Source organism: Malaya genurostris, chromosome 2, assembly GCF_030247185.1.
Source record: "Malaya genurostris strain Urasoe2022 chromosome 2, Malgen_1.1, whole genome shotgun sequence".
NCBI lineage: Eukaryota > Metazoa > Arthropoda > Insecta > Diptera > Culicidae > Malaya > Malaya genurostris.
In genome coordinates this window covers 246,902,449-246,918,081 of record NC_080571.1, presented here as the reverse complement: position 1 = coordinate 246,918,081, position 15,633 = coordinate 246,902,449, and the positions used below count along the sequence as shown (strand labels likewise).

At 37.4% G+C, this 15,633-nt stretch overlaps 1 protein-coding gene across 1 annotated transcript in view; it reads right to left on the bottom strand.

Moving 5' to 3' along the window:
- LOC131428540 (uncharacterized) overlaps window positions 1-15,633 on the bottom strand; it is a 34,542-nt gene that overhangs the window by 848 nt on the left and 18,061 nt on the right. Inside the window, exons 2-13 of the mRNA XM_058592554.1 lie at window positions 6,747-6,884; window positions 6,385-6,679; window positions 6,246-6,329; window positions 5,990-6,188; window positions 5,755-5,922; window positions 5,269-5,363; window positions 5,052-5,206; window positions 4,815-4,998; window positions 4,611-4,762; window positions 1,061-1,167; window positions 739-1,004; window positions 29-672 (exon numbers count right to left, since the gene is read on the bottom strand). Of these exons, the coding sequence (XP_058448537.1) occupies window positions 29-672; window positions 739-1,004; window positions 1,061-1,167; window positions 4,611-4,762; window positions 4,815-4,998; window positions 5,052-5,206; window positions 5,269-5,363; window positions 5,755-5,922; window positions 5,990-6,188; window positions 6,246-6,329; window positions 6,385-6,448 (2,118 nt within the window). The 5' untranslated portion in view covers window positions 6,449-6,679; window positions 6,747-6,884. The remainder of the gene's footprint in view (window positions 1-28; window positions 673-738; window positions 1,005-1,060; window positions 1,168-4,610; window positions 4,763-4,814; window positions 4,999-5,051; window positions 5,207-5,268; window positions 5,364-5,754; window positions 5,923-5,989; window positions 6,189-6,245; window positions 6,330-6,384; window positions 6,680-6,746; window positions 6,885-15,633) is intronic.

The following is a 15,633-nucleotide window of genomic DNA, read 5'->3' as shown; positions in this document are numbered from 1 at the left end:
TAAATGATGACTGCCGAAACCGTCTTACTATATGTGCGAATCCATTCGTATCTCTGATGTTGAAAAGGTTTGGATGATATTGTTTGTAAGTAGTTTGACAGGTATCAAGTTCGTTTTTTTGAACGCTGGACCCGGTTCTTCGAATGAATACCTGAGGACAGCAAATCACATTGGTAGACGAACAGAAGGTCACTCGTCGTTTAGCTTTGAAGTCATTCCAAACTTTAGGACACCTTTCATAGTGAGTACAAACTCCCGGTTCTTCTGTGTCGTCATAATCGTACTCACAGGAATCATTTTCTTTCAAATCGTGGTTAATAAATTGCACTGCAGCCTCGCCGTCTCGAGTGTTGGGAAGTAGAACAGTTTTTAGCCAATCCACGTGGCTGACGAGTCGTACTGCAACAGCTGCTTCCCCAAAGCCACAATCCCTACCGAATGCATTTAATCCATAAGCGTAATGGAAGTATCGGTCGTTTCGGTATATTTGGCGTTGTATTGGTGCTCCATAGAGCAGTCGACAGGTCTGGGGAATTATAAACAAACGATCTCCCACACAAAGATGCTCTGGGGCTAAACCACGTGAAAGGCGTGTATGGAATTCCTTCGGAATAGTGCAGTTTTGAGGCGAGTTTACACTTAATCTAGGTAGGAGATCAATATCCATCGGTTCTGCAAAAAAAAAACAATTTCAGATAAGGATTATATTGACTTTCAAAAATTTTATTCAAAACAAACTAAACGCATCATAGCTTCCGTATTGATAAAATTCGTTTATGTCGGTACGACCGATGCCAGGCACTTCGACCTGAGGATCGGGAATGTCTTGCGAATGCCAAATGCAGGCTGGCTTAACAGCGCGCGTGAAAATCGCTCGATATTTCAGCTTTAGAACGGCTATATTGTTATACAGTGAGTTTTCTCTGTATTGTGGATGTACGTGAATCTCTGAAATTTCGAAGTTCTCCTGATAAGCGTTGAAGACTACATGCGATGGTGGAACTCTATTAAAAAGTATTCATATAGTAAGCGTTTGGGTTTGTGCATTTCATTTTTATACCCGTAATGAGAAGTACATTCAGCTAATGTTAGCACGGTATCATCGTCAATTATCGTTCCACTACAATTCTCTCGGCGGATGTATCCATCCTTCCAGCCAATATCAACCTAAAAGAATAAAAAGAAGAGAATTCAACGGACAACAACGATCACTATTCGCAGTCAAGTGGAACAATAATGAATGTGGTTCAACTATCCTCTCTTCATGAGAAACAGGTTTTTTATTGTTCAATATTCAATAGAATATATACCTCTGATGTTCCAAATTAAACGAAAGAATAAAGATTCATTAAATATGAGAGTAATCGTAAGGCTTTCACAGGAAAATTTCTACATTTTAAAAATTACGAAAAAGGTAATTATTTTTCTAAATGCGATTGGTTTATGTTTAGTACAACCTAAAATCAGTATCACTCAGTATCAGTATCACTCTAAACTATGTTCAATCCCGATTCTTACAAAAACAAAAATAAATAAACGCGTCAGATTCGTGGAAGTTTAGAAGGGATAATGCGGGTTTAGCAAGTTTATGAAAGTTTGAGAGGGATCAGCAGGTTTATGATAGTTTGAGTTTACTAGTCGCAGATAGTCCCGAGTTTAGAATGATTTACCCCTTGAGTACATCTAAATGATATTGGTTTTATTTCTGGAATGTTTCTTTTAATTTTATTACAATTGAAACAGTTGTCAAAGTAACTAAAAATTAAGTTAAATTTCTGATAATGGAAGCGAGCCACCCAAACCAGATATTCAAACTCCCAATGATGAATAAAATTTTGAGTGAGCAGTTTGGTAAACTCTTGCAGATGTCGCCGTGATCGTCACTGTGCTAAACATTTGACCATCGCCTTTCATGCTGCCTATTTGGGTTCGAATTTTTTAAATTTTTGGATTGATAATTACTCCTCTCGAGGAATGTAAACTAGAAGATAGTGTTAGTCTGCGTCAGCTGTTTGATATGTAAATACAGGTCCAAGCAGTATCAGCTGACTTCGTATTTTTACTTATCCCATTTTCGGTGTCTATAGAAGTATCGATTTCTATTTTTGAAAATTGACAGTCCCACGACTAAAGGACCTAACAGCAAATGACAGTTTTCACGATTTACCGGATTGATTTTATTTTTGACGCCCTATTAGGCTCTCTGACAGCTCACACACAACCACAAATGCAAATGAGATTGGTTTGTTTTCATCAGGAAACGAATGCATTAAACACAGTTCAGACGATCAATCAACTTCGGTCGACGTCCAGATTGGTTTATTAATTTTATTTAGCCGAATATTGCTCAAGTATCCGACGTTAAAAAGTTCCGTGAACTTGACGTAGTGTCCTTTCATATGAATTGCTTACAATTAATGTTGTTGTCGAAATGTCGAATTTTGTGCCACAAAAATATTATTTGTGGGAGACCTCAATTGGACGTAGATCAGGTATCTCCGAAGATTCATGTTCCAGGGGACGAAATGCATCGAATTTGTCTCATATCATACCAGCATCCTCGGAGAATAGTGATCTGAAGCTAAATCCTGCTATTATGCTATTTTGAGTTTTCATTGTGCTACTCCAGAATCGCAAAAGGCGTTTTTTGAGGCATTTAGTACGATTGACGGTTGTGATGAAAATTTCACTCTATTTTCCACAAATGCAAATATCTTACCAAACGTGATTTTTTTCGGCAAATTTTAACATTTTTTTTATGTAACGATCAATTTGAATGTATCATTCCGTTCAAATCATCTTAGAACGGATCTTTGCAACAGTTTGCTGTCATTCATCTCGGTTTGATTTGAAGTTTTGAGTCTTGTACGCTTGTATGCCTCTGTTTTGTATTTCGATCGAATGCAAAAATCTCCATTCAGCATTTCGATTCGGAATTTTAAAATGAAAAAAAAAAAAGAATGAATGAATGAATTAATTAATTAATTAAAATGAATCGATTTGTGGAATTTATCCAATGTTTACAACTGCTGAGTCTTTTTTGTCATCATTTATTTATCTAAGATTGAATTATGGAACTGAATTCTAGAACTAAATTTGAAATCTGGGACAGGCTCAGAATTCAGTTGCAAAATTCTGGTCCGGCATCCAGATCAGGAATTCCGCTTTGGAATCATGGAACTGAACTCATTTTCAGAATCCAGGTTCCGAATTCTAGAACCAATTCTGATTCGGTTCCAATTCTAGAACTACTGAATTCCGAACCTTAATAAGGGAAATGGATTCTGTTCCAAAATCTAGCTTCTGAAACTTAATTCTGCAATGACTGAGTGGAAACATATATTATATTGGAGAAACCAAATGTATGAGAAACTCACAGAAAAGATGATTTTTTGGAAAAAGATACGCTCATAGACAGTACTCGAACCTGCGTTTTTATGCATTCCGTGCATACGCGCTACCATTTCGCCACCCTAAACCTTATGATAGACACAGTTCTAACACACGACTAGGTATGATAAAACGTACATCGAACATGGTCTAAATTTTAGCCGCCTTCCGACCGGTATCCCATATCCAAACATCAGCAGCAGCAAGTGATTATAAATATATTCTCCTATCCAGTGCTTGAGCGTAATAGTATATCAAAAATTTTAATATTGTAGAATTAGGGTTACCACGTCGATTACATCCTTCGTCTGGCAGCAATTTTTTTGGGAAAATATTGAATTTAGAAAAAGTTATTTATTTAACTTTCTTGCTTCACCAATCATGCCATACTTACATTGTAATATCTGATGCTGGAGGCATAACTGAGTGCTAAATACCTTATGATCAAAAATCGTTCTGCACCGATTAGAGAGATTGCTGTGTTGTTGGGCATCTCTTATGGATCAGTCGAACACATTTTAACTGATGTTTTGGGTTTGGAACGCGTCGCTTCTCGGCTGGTGCCAAAAAAGCTGAATTTCATTCAAAAACAGCGTCGTGTTGATGTGGCCAAAGAGATGATTTCCAACGCAGATAGTGACCCCACATTCATCGAATGCATCAAAACTGGTGATGAGGTGTGGATCTATGAATATGACGTCGAAACCGCACAACAATCGACCGAATGGCGCTTCGAAGGCGAGCCGTTGTTCTATATTTTCATCCATTAAAAAAATCGCCACACGAAAATTTTTCAACTTCTTTGTATAGACGTCAAACAAAAACTAATCGTACGATATGCGTCAAAATTTGACAGAATGTGTATAAAAGTGTTGCCAACGTTGAGAGAATCAAAGTTTACCGATTGGACAAGCGCGGGAATTTTAAAATGAAAATTCCGGTTCTTTTTTGATCATAGGGTATGTGCTTCGTGACTCAGTTGATTAACTGGCGTTCTTTGTGATCTAATGTTTCTCGGTTCAAGTCGAGCAGTTGGTATCGATCTTTTGTATATTTCACACGATTTCAAGCTATGTAAGTCTCAAATCACACAATATTACATGTTCTTGAAAATAAATTTGTAAGATGTAAAATCACAAGATTTTTTCGAACTGTGTTTTGATAATCTAATTCTTGAAAGGTAATCTCTGATTTTGACTGTTCCTAAAATTTATATTTACCTTGTGGTTGAGATCGCCTCCTGCCATTCGCATGTGCGCCTTACTGGAGTCATAGGTAGTGTAATCTTCTGTTTTGCTGACTATAACATCATCCTCATACTCCCGTAGATTAACATAGCGAAGAGCGCAGCTAATTGGCTCAAGACTCCAATCTAAATGACAATCGAATCAACTTAGGAAATATATTATTAGTTCGATTCTCACAGCGAACATGGTTCTCCTTGCTTTGAATTGTTTCCAGAATCCATTGGTAATAGGACGAAACCCGCGTGTACACTCCGGGTGTGGATATTCCGCATGCTACACCGAATGAAGTTATGCCAACGATAAACGGTGAAATTTTTCCATTGTGCAGTAATTTCATTTGAAGTGGTCCACCGGAATCGCCCTGAAATTGAAATACTGCTTGAGCAGCTGCAACTCGCGGAATTATGCCAGTACCGGACAAGTATCCATTCGTTCGTCTCCTGCGCATATCTGGGTAGCCCTGAGACCGTCGCGCAGTTTGCGGTTGGCGCTAGAATAATACTCACTACACTTTTCATTCGTTATTGGTTTCAATGTAACTTTTAGCAGCGATGGAGTGCGTTCCAATGCTTCAAGAATCAATTTGCGTATAAATGTCGGGAGATGCCATTAGAAGATGAACTTGTCTTACCAAAACCGGTGTCACCCCACCCAGTAGCTTCCATCGTAGGGAATCGCACGTCTTCATCGATCCAAAGGCAAGCCGGCGCAACGGTATCGTGCAAGCTGAAAGTAGTGAACCCAATTCCTTTAGTTGATTTTTCTATACTCTCAGGTTCAGAGATTAGCACAATTAATGTTAGTGTGAATCTGACGTAGCGGTCTTAGCTACACGAAAGGTGTCGGTTTTTTTTAAATACCCATTCACCTCGCATAATCCTACTTTGTGCGTAACTGGTTTTTGAATCGAACTTTATTTTCATTATTACCATGTGACATATTTGGGCATTCTGAAGTCTGAAGGTGTTAACTGGTACGACATTTGTAGTTATACTGATCCATTAGTCGACTTTACACTTTCAACCATTCAAATACATTGAACAGACTTAGCAGATGTTACTATGCCCAAGAAATTTCAATTGAGGGGGATAAAGTTCGGTACGATTACACTACTTACGTCACGTTTTTGTCCAGCCTCAGTAGTGCAATGTCGTCGTAGGAAAAAGCAAACTTGTATTGAGGATGTCTGATCACTTCCACAATCCTGAGCTGTTGAGCATACTTATCATCCTTGTCACTGAATAAATTGATATCTCCGAAGCGTGCCACATCCGGAGCGGATCCACTGGAAACAAATTGGAATTGTTATTTCTCTGCATAGTAAATCGGGATTAGTCCATGGGGAAGCTTACTTATCCTGCGTGCAGTGAGCTGCTGTTAAAACGTAATTCTCCAGGATCAAAGATCCTCCACATTTCCAGTCAACACTGCCATCCGATTGAGTCCAACCGATGGCAGCCATATGTGCGAATTCCCTTAGATATGCCGGTTTTCCGAATGCAGGTGCAACGAGATTCCGATCGCCATACTTGTAATATCGCAGGTGGCAATCTACAAGATCATAGATGTAAGAACTTTAACCAGTATATTTTGTTTGTTTCATCTCACCGTCCAATGAAAGCCTTTCATTAGGAAACATAGCCGAGTGTACATCCTCTTTAAACGGACTAATAGGTCGCAGACTACCGTGAACTGCAATTTCAAGAAAAACTTCAATGTGCTTTTTCTGTATTTTCTTCAAATTTACCTTTATAAATCAACAGAACACAAAAAATTAAACTGATTCTGATGTAGTTCGTTCGTAGATCCATGTCGTTACGAGTTTCAACACAATCGCGGTTACTTGTTTCCACTTCTGTTTCAAGCAGTGCTTTGATCGATAATGCGCGATCTTTGGAGGCTAGCTTCTCTCTCTCTCTCTCTCTCTCTCTCTCTCTCTCTCCATCTCTTTAATTCTCATATCAGCCACCCTGACGGCAACCATGGTAAAGCAGATGCACAAACCGGCTTTCTTCCCCGATATTGAGATGATCGCTGCATAGCTTCACAAAATAATCGATAAGATTCTGAAGTTTTAGTTTGAAATGTTAGTAAATCAACTGAAATTACCTCCGTTTACGCTTTGTAGCAAGGTTGTACTGTGAAGTTTGAAGAAACTGAAGGTCATGTTCATAATTGGAATGTAGTACCAAGGTTCTGTTTTACGGTAGTTTAAGTGTCTTGATATTTCTATCAGCATGCGATGAACTGGTTTGTGTTGGAAGAGAATAATGTATAAATTAGTTAGTGTATTGTTTTCGTAGCTTGCATGAATGAATGAATGATTGTGAGTCCCATTCAACCGGTTTCATACGTACTACTTCATTTGTTGATACATTTTTATACTGTTGCACTACGGGTTTTCCAAGTGGTTGCTTTTCGTGTGATGTTTTGAAGGAGAATAGTAGGGTGGAGGGCTAGGTTATGGACCGGGTATCTTTGAAAGGTTGTTTTTGTTCATGGGCCAGTTTTTCTGCTAACACAGAAGTTTACTGTCAAATTACTTGTGACAGCTGCCGACGTGGTATTGACAATTGATCTCGAATATTTTTTTTTATTGTTTCAAAAGTTCTTTCCAAGTGGTTGAATTTGTACCGAAAAGGTAAGTGTTATGCATATTTGTTCTGTGTTTTATATTATATATTTCGATTCAGTATTGGTCTATGCCGTATTGAGATTGTAAGTATTTGGTTTTTAACTTTACACAAAATTGTGTCATGGCTGGTTTGTGAACCATGCTAGAATTGTATCAGAACTGTCAAATATCATTAGATATCTTGAACTCAAGAAATTTTCATCAATTTTACTCTATTTGTATGACTTTATATGTAGTATGAACTAGCTCATTGTGATTGAACGGTTGTGTGACTTGAACTAGTGAAATTGAAGTGGATGCTGATCTCGACGAAGACGAATAACGACGAATGACCAAACAAAGAGAACAGGATTTTTTTGGGTTCAAAATTAACTTTATTCATCAACGTAATCTCCATCAAGAGCAACGCAATCATTCCAGCGCCGCTCTGAAATTTCAATACCACTTTTGTAGAACGATTTATCTTTTGTTTCAAAATAACACATGGATCAATAAGTCCCGAGACTAAAGCAGAGATGGCGCTAGTAGTAAACCAGTAATCACGTCTTTCTAGAGTACTAACCTTTGCTTGAAACGGGTCAAAATTTTAAGTCAATCCGACCAGAAACAGCTGAGTTATCGAGGTTGGAGTAAAGTCATTTTGTAGTTTGTTTAAAAAATAAAAAATCCGAGTTTCGTGTTTTGATAAAACATTGTTTTTTAATGGGTAAAAACACCGTGCAAGCGAAACAATGGATTGAAAAATGTTATCCGAACTCTTGTCCATCAAAAGTAACGATTTGTCGGTGGTTCGCCGAGTTTAAACGTGGTCGTACCGACACAAATGACGCGGAACGCTCGGGTAGACCTGTGGAAGCCGTTACACCGGAAAATGTGAGTGAAGTGGCAAAAATTATAATGAAAGATCGTAAAGTGAAGCTCTGTGAGATTGCTGAGATGACACAGATATCATATGGAAGTGTATTTACTATCCTTCATGGAAAATTGAGCATGAAAAGATTTTTTCCAAGTGGGTGCCGCGATTGCTTTCGATGGAACAAAAACAGCCTGCCACAAGTCGATGAAAACAATGGCGAAATTGAACGAATTGGGCTTTGATCTGCTTCCCCACCCCTCATACTCGCCAGATTTAGCCCCAGTGACTACTGGCTTTTTGCTGATCTTAAAAAAATGCTCCAGGGAAAAAGATTTGGCTCAAATGAGGAGGTCATCGCTGAAACTGAAGCTTATTTTGAAGCGAAAGATAAATTTTTTTATAAACATGGTATTGAGAAATTGGAAAAACGTTGGAACCATTGTATCACACTAAAAGGTGATTATGTTGATGAATAAAAAAAAATTTTGCAAAAAAAATGTTGTTTCCATTGTTAATCTCGGGACTTATTGATCCATGTGTTAGGCCTCAGTTACGGCGATAATCTCTTCATTCGTGCGAAATTTCTTACCAACGAGCATTTTGTCAGCTTTGCGAATAGCTAGTAGTTGCTGGGAGCCAAATCTGGCGGAAACGATGGATTTGGAAGCAAGTCGAAGATCAATTCATGTAGTTTTGACAATTTTTTGATTGACTTGTGACACGGTGCGTTGTCTTGATGAAACAAATTTTTTTTCTTTGTCATATGCGGTCGATTTTTGCAATTTCAGCCTTCAAATGCTCCAATGACGCTATATAATATTCACCGTTAATGGTATTTCCTTTCTCAATATAGTCGATAAATATTACACCACGCACATCCCAAAATACCGAGGTTACCGATTGTTGTGCTTTCAGATGCTTTCGTCAGTTGCTGTCCACTCAGATGACGACCGTTTTGATTCCGGAGTGAAGTGATGAATCCATGTTTCATCCATTGTCACATATCGACGCAAAAAATCCGGTTTTTACGTTTAAACATGGCCAAACACTGCTCAGAATCATCAACACGTTCTCATCGTCAGCTAACTCACGCAACTTCACTTCTCGATCATTCAAAACGATTTTGTGGATTTTTGTTTATGTTTTCTGGTGTTACCGCTTTATTTGGACGACCACTGGTAAATAACAAATAGTCAGCATTTTCCTTCCATGTCAAAAACTTATTATTATATATATATATATATATATATATATATATATATATATATATATATATATATATATATATATATATATATATATATATATATATATATATATATATATATATATATATATATATATATATATATATATATATATATATATATATATATATATATATATATATTTTAGTCGTTGTCCGTGACATTGTCTGATTCGGTATCCACATTTTGTCAAGCTTTGAATAAAACACCTTTGAGACTGACGTATCAATCAATAATATCTGACGTATCAATTAATTAGATAGGGCTCTACCCAATCTAGAGTAGACCACCCTTTTGTGCAACTGAATAGCGGTTAGTAGGGTTGCTGCCAGAGTGCAAGCGTCACGCGAAGCGTCAAGGCGCACGTGCGAGCTAGTTTTTTTTATCAAAGTAAATCTGTTAGTGTGAACGCGTGCCGTAACGGTAAATCGCATTGGATTGCTTTGTTTTGCTTCGCGTTCTCCAATCACTGTAGCTGTATTCTACGGTCAATATTTTTGGTAATGAATTAATACAATTTTCCAACAACAATTTTATTTCGCCGGTAGTTTTTTTGTATTTCATTTTTTGAAAATGTGATGTATGAGACACTTGGAGGGCTCAATTAAGACCATCATTTTGCTATTCATACATTCATTATTTAAAAAAAATCAATACTTATTTAAATGAATTATAAATGTAATACTCTCTCAGATTTTCCTTCAAACTTTTATTATTTTATGACTTTTCTGAAACTGTATAGGATTAATTTTAATCGATCTGGCATCATCGATATTTGAGGATTACCTAGTGTTTTATGAAAAAACAATCATAACATTTTAGTGGGTTCATTTCAAAGCTAATATTGATTAATTGATCAAGTTCGAAGATCAAATAGCGGACTCTTTCAGATCCATCGATATAATGGTATAGGTGATGTAACCGACAAAACGCATTTTTCTTTACAGTTCTAAATTTTTGGTTCTTGGTAAACTCGTTTCACCGAAATTAGGCTCGTTTAAAAGCTACTGTTGGGCCATTCATCTCATTTCAATATCAAATGGTCAAATCAAATATCTTTTGGTTTCAGCGATATAATGGTATAAGTCAGCAAAACGCTTGTTTTTCCTCCGTCCAGTTCCAAACTTCAATAGATTTCATCAAATTTAGGTTCGTTTGAAAGTTACAATTCATTCATTGACCATATTCGATGATAAAATGGCTGTTACTTCTGGTTCCGGAAATCTAATGATAAGAATGACGTAACCGACAAGTCGCACTTTTTCGATCCGCATTTTATTATATTTTATTTTTTTATTACTAATACTTTCGGTTCCATGAATGTTACCAAATAAGCGACGTGAGCGTTGTAGTTAGCTTATGTAAATTATTCAAATCATTCTGAATGGACCCAAATGATTCTAGTAAAATTAGTGTCAATGAAAAAAAAAATGTTCTAATTACACTATTTGAGTGGCACAAGAAAGGCAGTATCACACCACTAGGTGGAATAAGAAGTGGGTTTTTTCCTCAATATTTCCGGTTTTCGGTTTCCCATCACGCTATGCCCGTTTCTCTAAATCAGGTTTGTCGATTTGATATAGAGATAAACTTAGAGGTTCAGATGAATGGTCTGGTGATCCCATATATAATTAGTGAATTATATCCGGATCTGATGATGTGTTATTGAAGAAAAGCTGTCTTTCAGAACGACGATGCTTATTCAAAATTCCGCTCAAAACATTTCCATTTTATAGGTTATGAAAAATCACGCCAAAACAAACTTCTCTGTTTCTATTCAGATAATAGTTTTTTGAAGAACCTTCCTGTACCTTTTTGAGAATATGAGTGATATAAGAAAAGTATCATTACATTTTTTATTCCAGTGGCCGTATGTCAATTTGTCCGAGTGACGAGACCAATTCGACTCAAGATTAATTTTCTGTAAGGGAGAACGTATTTGTTGCATGAACTTTCTTAAGGGACGGGTAGGGTCTAACACTTTTGAAAAATCATCATTTATTATTTTCTTTATATTTTCTTATAGTAAAACATTTTAGGAATATTCAAGCCTATTGGAACGAAACTCTGGAAGTTATGAACCTTTATCTATGGCTATCTCATTCTGCGAAGAAGCAAGAGCTCGGCGCACAGACAATAAATTTCTCCTTCGATTGACTTCAAAACTTGACAAAACATTCTTGAAATGTTTCATTATAATAAATTATAAAAGAAAAAATATGATTTTTTGAAAGTGTTAGGTCCTACGGGCTCCCTGGAGTAATAGATTGTTTCCATTGATTTTATAGACAAAAAACTTTAAACGCGTTTTTCTCGAAAGCAGGTTTTGAAAGTCCGTGTCCTTCGTCATTCAAAAACTACTGTACCATTTTTTTTCAAATTTTGCACACACTTTCTACATATAAAAAACCATACCCCAACGTTTTCCTTTTCGTTGTTTGTTACTTTGGGGAGGTTTAACAGCTACAAAATTGCGGATTTTTTTTTGTGAAATATCGTTGTTTTCAATTTGAACAACCACCAAAAATTTAAAAAATTAAAAAAAAATTAAACAGAAACGTTGGGGTCTAGAAAAACTTCTACTCTAACTATGCTGCGTTCATTTGTTCACTTCTGATTAGTCTGCGCTGAGATACAGTGGATACCGCAAATCATGATTTTTAAGAAGCGTTTTCAAAAATACCTCTTCACCGACTTATTTCTCAATATTTTTCCACGAAAAACTTACAAAATGTTGTTCGAATTGTTGAATTCGTTCAGTTTCATTGAAAACGGATGTTGAAATTTTGATGTGAAATCTGATGACTTGTTACCCATTTCTGGAATTGCTCATAAGCCTGTGATTTTATATTTTTTTAAATGTGTTGCCATTGCCATAGCGATTCGAAACTTGAACACACTACCCAGTTTTGTACGGCTAAATTGAAAGCTATGTATGTTTAGTTTTCCAATCAATTCTTTTAACAAAGCGTTTCTCTAGTTGCTTCCGCACTTCTCTTGCACAAACACGTCTATTTATTTCAGCCGAGACTTATGCAGAACGGAGTGATTGCCGCATGTTTCCATATTGATTTGAATAATTGCGTTGTTTTCAGTTCTGACAATGGATGATTGGAATTTATTTTCCAAGTTTTGTTCAATCAATGACTCTACCTTTGAAAATGTATGCGGAGCATTCGTTGACGTAGACCGTTTGATTTTTTTGTTTGTTCAATATTCTTTCTCAGGATAAATGTATTCTCATTGGACTTAATGCTATCCCTAAAATTCTATGAAAAACTTGAGCCCTCACCCACTTTCATCCACTCTTTATTCAAATCTTCGTTGTTTCTCAAGACTTCCGTAATCGCTTAGAATTTTTCTTCTGAGGAAAATGTTTGTGAGTTTGCCGGATTTGCTTCCTTCGGCACACAAATCATCGGTTTCGTATCATTTTACCACCGGTTTCGCGTAATGACACGCTGCCTAATCCAGTCTAAACAGAGTGTCAATTTCGTTGGACCAGAGGTACTCCTGGATGCATTCTTCCTTGCGATATCAACAGATCGCTTGCCATACCAAATATTTCTTGCCAAAAGCTTCGTCTCATTATCTATTACAATGCATTCACTCGCGGTACAACTTTCCGCCGGGGTTTGTCTAGCGTATTATTTTCATAGGTTCAGTTAGACGCCTTTCTTATCTTGAAGATGTAATATCCGATCCGCTTCAATTTCTGTTTGACAAATCAGGCGGAAAAATTGAGCTTATTGGTTGTACCGTGTCGAGGTTGCGCTTGAAGTAATCAAACACCATCCCTGTGTTCAGGGGTTGCATTTCTTCGTCGCTGGGTCTTTTGAGTCTCTTTGAGCGATTTTACCACGCGGAACATGGTCGAATTGTCGATTTCCAGATGTTCAGTGGCTTGGATTTTCCATGACAGCGACCATAGGTTTTTGTCGAAGCTTTTTTTGTTGACATGACACTACTTGACAAATTCAGACGGAATTCCGCAGATGTAAATACTACCCTCTGAATTTGTTTTACTTTAAAGTTCTTTAATTATTAGTAAAGCAATAAAAATAATATACATACAAAAGAAAGTGTTGTATGTATGTATGATCCTGTATACCTCCACAACTAAAACGGAAATCTAAATAACTTTCAGTTGGGTACAAATTAGTACGAGAATCTTTAATTCGTCAGACAGCAAATACTCTCTTCTAGAGTTGACCTGACTGTGACTGTAATTACTAGTTTCGTGTAACAATCTCAGAATGGTTTCACGATTCAAACTAAAAGCAGCTAGGCAACAGCAAAAAAGCAGATAAATTTTACCCTACTGAAATTCGCTGCCGGTCGGAAGTTCCCTGACCTCTGGGATGCACTTGTTCCTTCGGTCATATCGTGCCGTATGATAGTAAAAATTACCCTTGTTTACGATCAGCATTCGCTGCCCTTAAAAACCCATTTGGATGCTTGTCAAATCAATAAACATTCATGCTTTATTGCAGCTGGAATGCGCCGCATGCAATTTCCCAACGAGATAGTGGATGATTGTATAGGGTTGGGTTTGAACGGTCGGTCGGTCAGTCGGACGTTGCGCATGTTGAATGAACAGAAAAACAGTGTATCGATGTAGCAGACGGCTTTCTCTGGTGCAGAACGTTGCTTTTAGTGATTGTATAAATTTCGGCATTTCGGTGTAATGAATGAAAAAACTTGAAAGAGTTTTAAAAAGTTAATTCTAGTATATGACTTACTTCTGGAACGGGGCTGCAGTGTAAGGCTGAATACTTTGACCTTCTGATATCTATTTAGCTACCTGTTTTTATTTCTACGATGAAATACATCAAGAAATGGTTTCTTCATAACTTCAGCGAGTAATGAAAATTAAATGGATTGTAACTTAAGCAGTATTGTTGTCTTGAGTGGTCGGTGAGAAGTCCGTGCAGAAGTAAATTGGAAACGTTTTCCTTGCACAGAAAAAGACTTTGCAGGACTAGAGTGAAAGATAAGTTCAATGGTTTCTGTCTCTATTGAATTCAGGGCGATAAAAAGTATCGCCCGTTTGAATTAGAAACTCGAGTGCTGAAGTGTTTATGTTGGTGATGTATTTGTCCAGGGCTCGCAACATCATTTTCCCCCTAAACGTTTTAAACGCAAAACAGTTTCACATTCTGCGGACATGGCGGACTCTTTTTTAAACTTTCGACCCTTTTTGCCTAATAAAAGGTTATTGAATTGCATGGAAAACCGACATTCGAACGAATCCTCGGAGACCTATAGTGTTATATACGACGAGATCGGAGAATTTATGTGTGAACGTGTATATGTTTGTGTGCGCACTTGCCAACGAATTACCTCTCAATTTTCTCGAAGATGGCTGAACCGATTTCAACAAACTCGTTAGAAAATTACTATTGATCAAGTTCGAAGATGAAATGACTGTTATTTATGATTCTGGATATTTATATTTGCGCTCTATTTCTTACCGCTCAATTTTCTCGAAGATGGCTGAGCCAATTTCAACAAATATAGGCTTGGTTGGAAACTGCTATTGATTCATTGAACAGGTTTGAAGATCAGATGACTGTTACTTAGGGTTCTGTAAACGTCAAAACTCATTACCGCGCAAGTTCCGGAGATATAATCGTACAAGTGACGTAATCGACATTGTTTTTACATCCGCATCATAATTGTTTTTTTTACAAGGTGAAATGCATTTATGCACGGAATGAGGGACTCTCCACAGGACTACCCGACTGTTGATTGGAACTACCCACTAAAACACCTTGGATCTCCAACCCTACCTCCCCGGTACCACCGCTAGGTATTACTTCGGGGTGGAAGGCTATTGGTGATCACAGCACCCTCCCCAGGTTTATGCAGAATGGGGATCAGCATCCTGCTCTCGAGGGATCGACCAGTTGGATGACGAGGTCGGTTCAGTGATGCCGGTAGGAGGGTAGCTTCCGGTTTACTGGCGCCTCGACGACCCAGAACTGATGCTACGTCGCGGAACTACTCGACTAGTCTCCGCCAAAAGATCTAGTCTACACCGACGGAGGGTTCCCCGACGAGGGAAGTCCTCCCGAACCGACGCACAGTGGTTCGAATCAATAAAAACGTGGACATAAATCAGTAGCTGCCAAACCGTTCTTTTAATGCATATAGTTGCTTTGAAGAAATTATTTACAAATATATACCGCGTAATTTAATCATATCATATCATGGCCTACTTTGACAAAAAATGTAACCATAACTTTTTTATCTGAA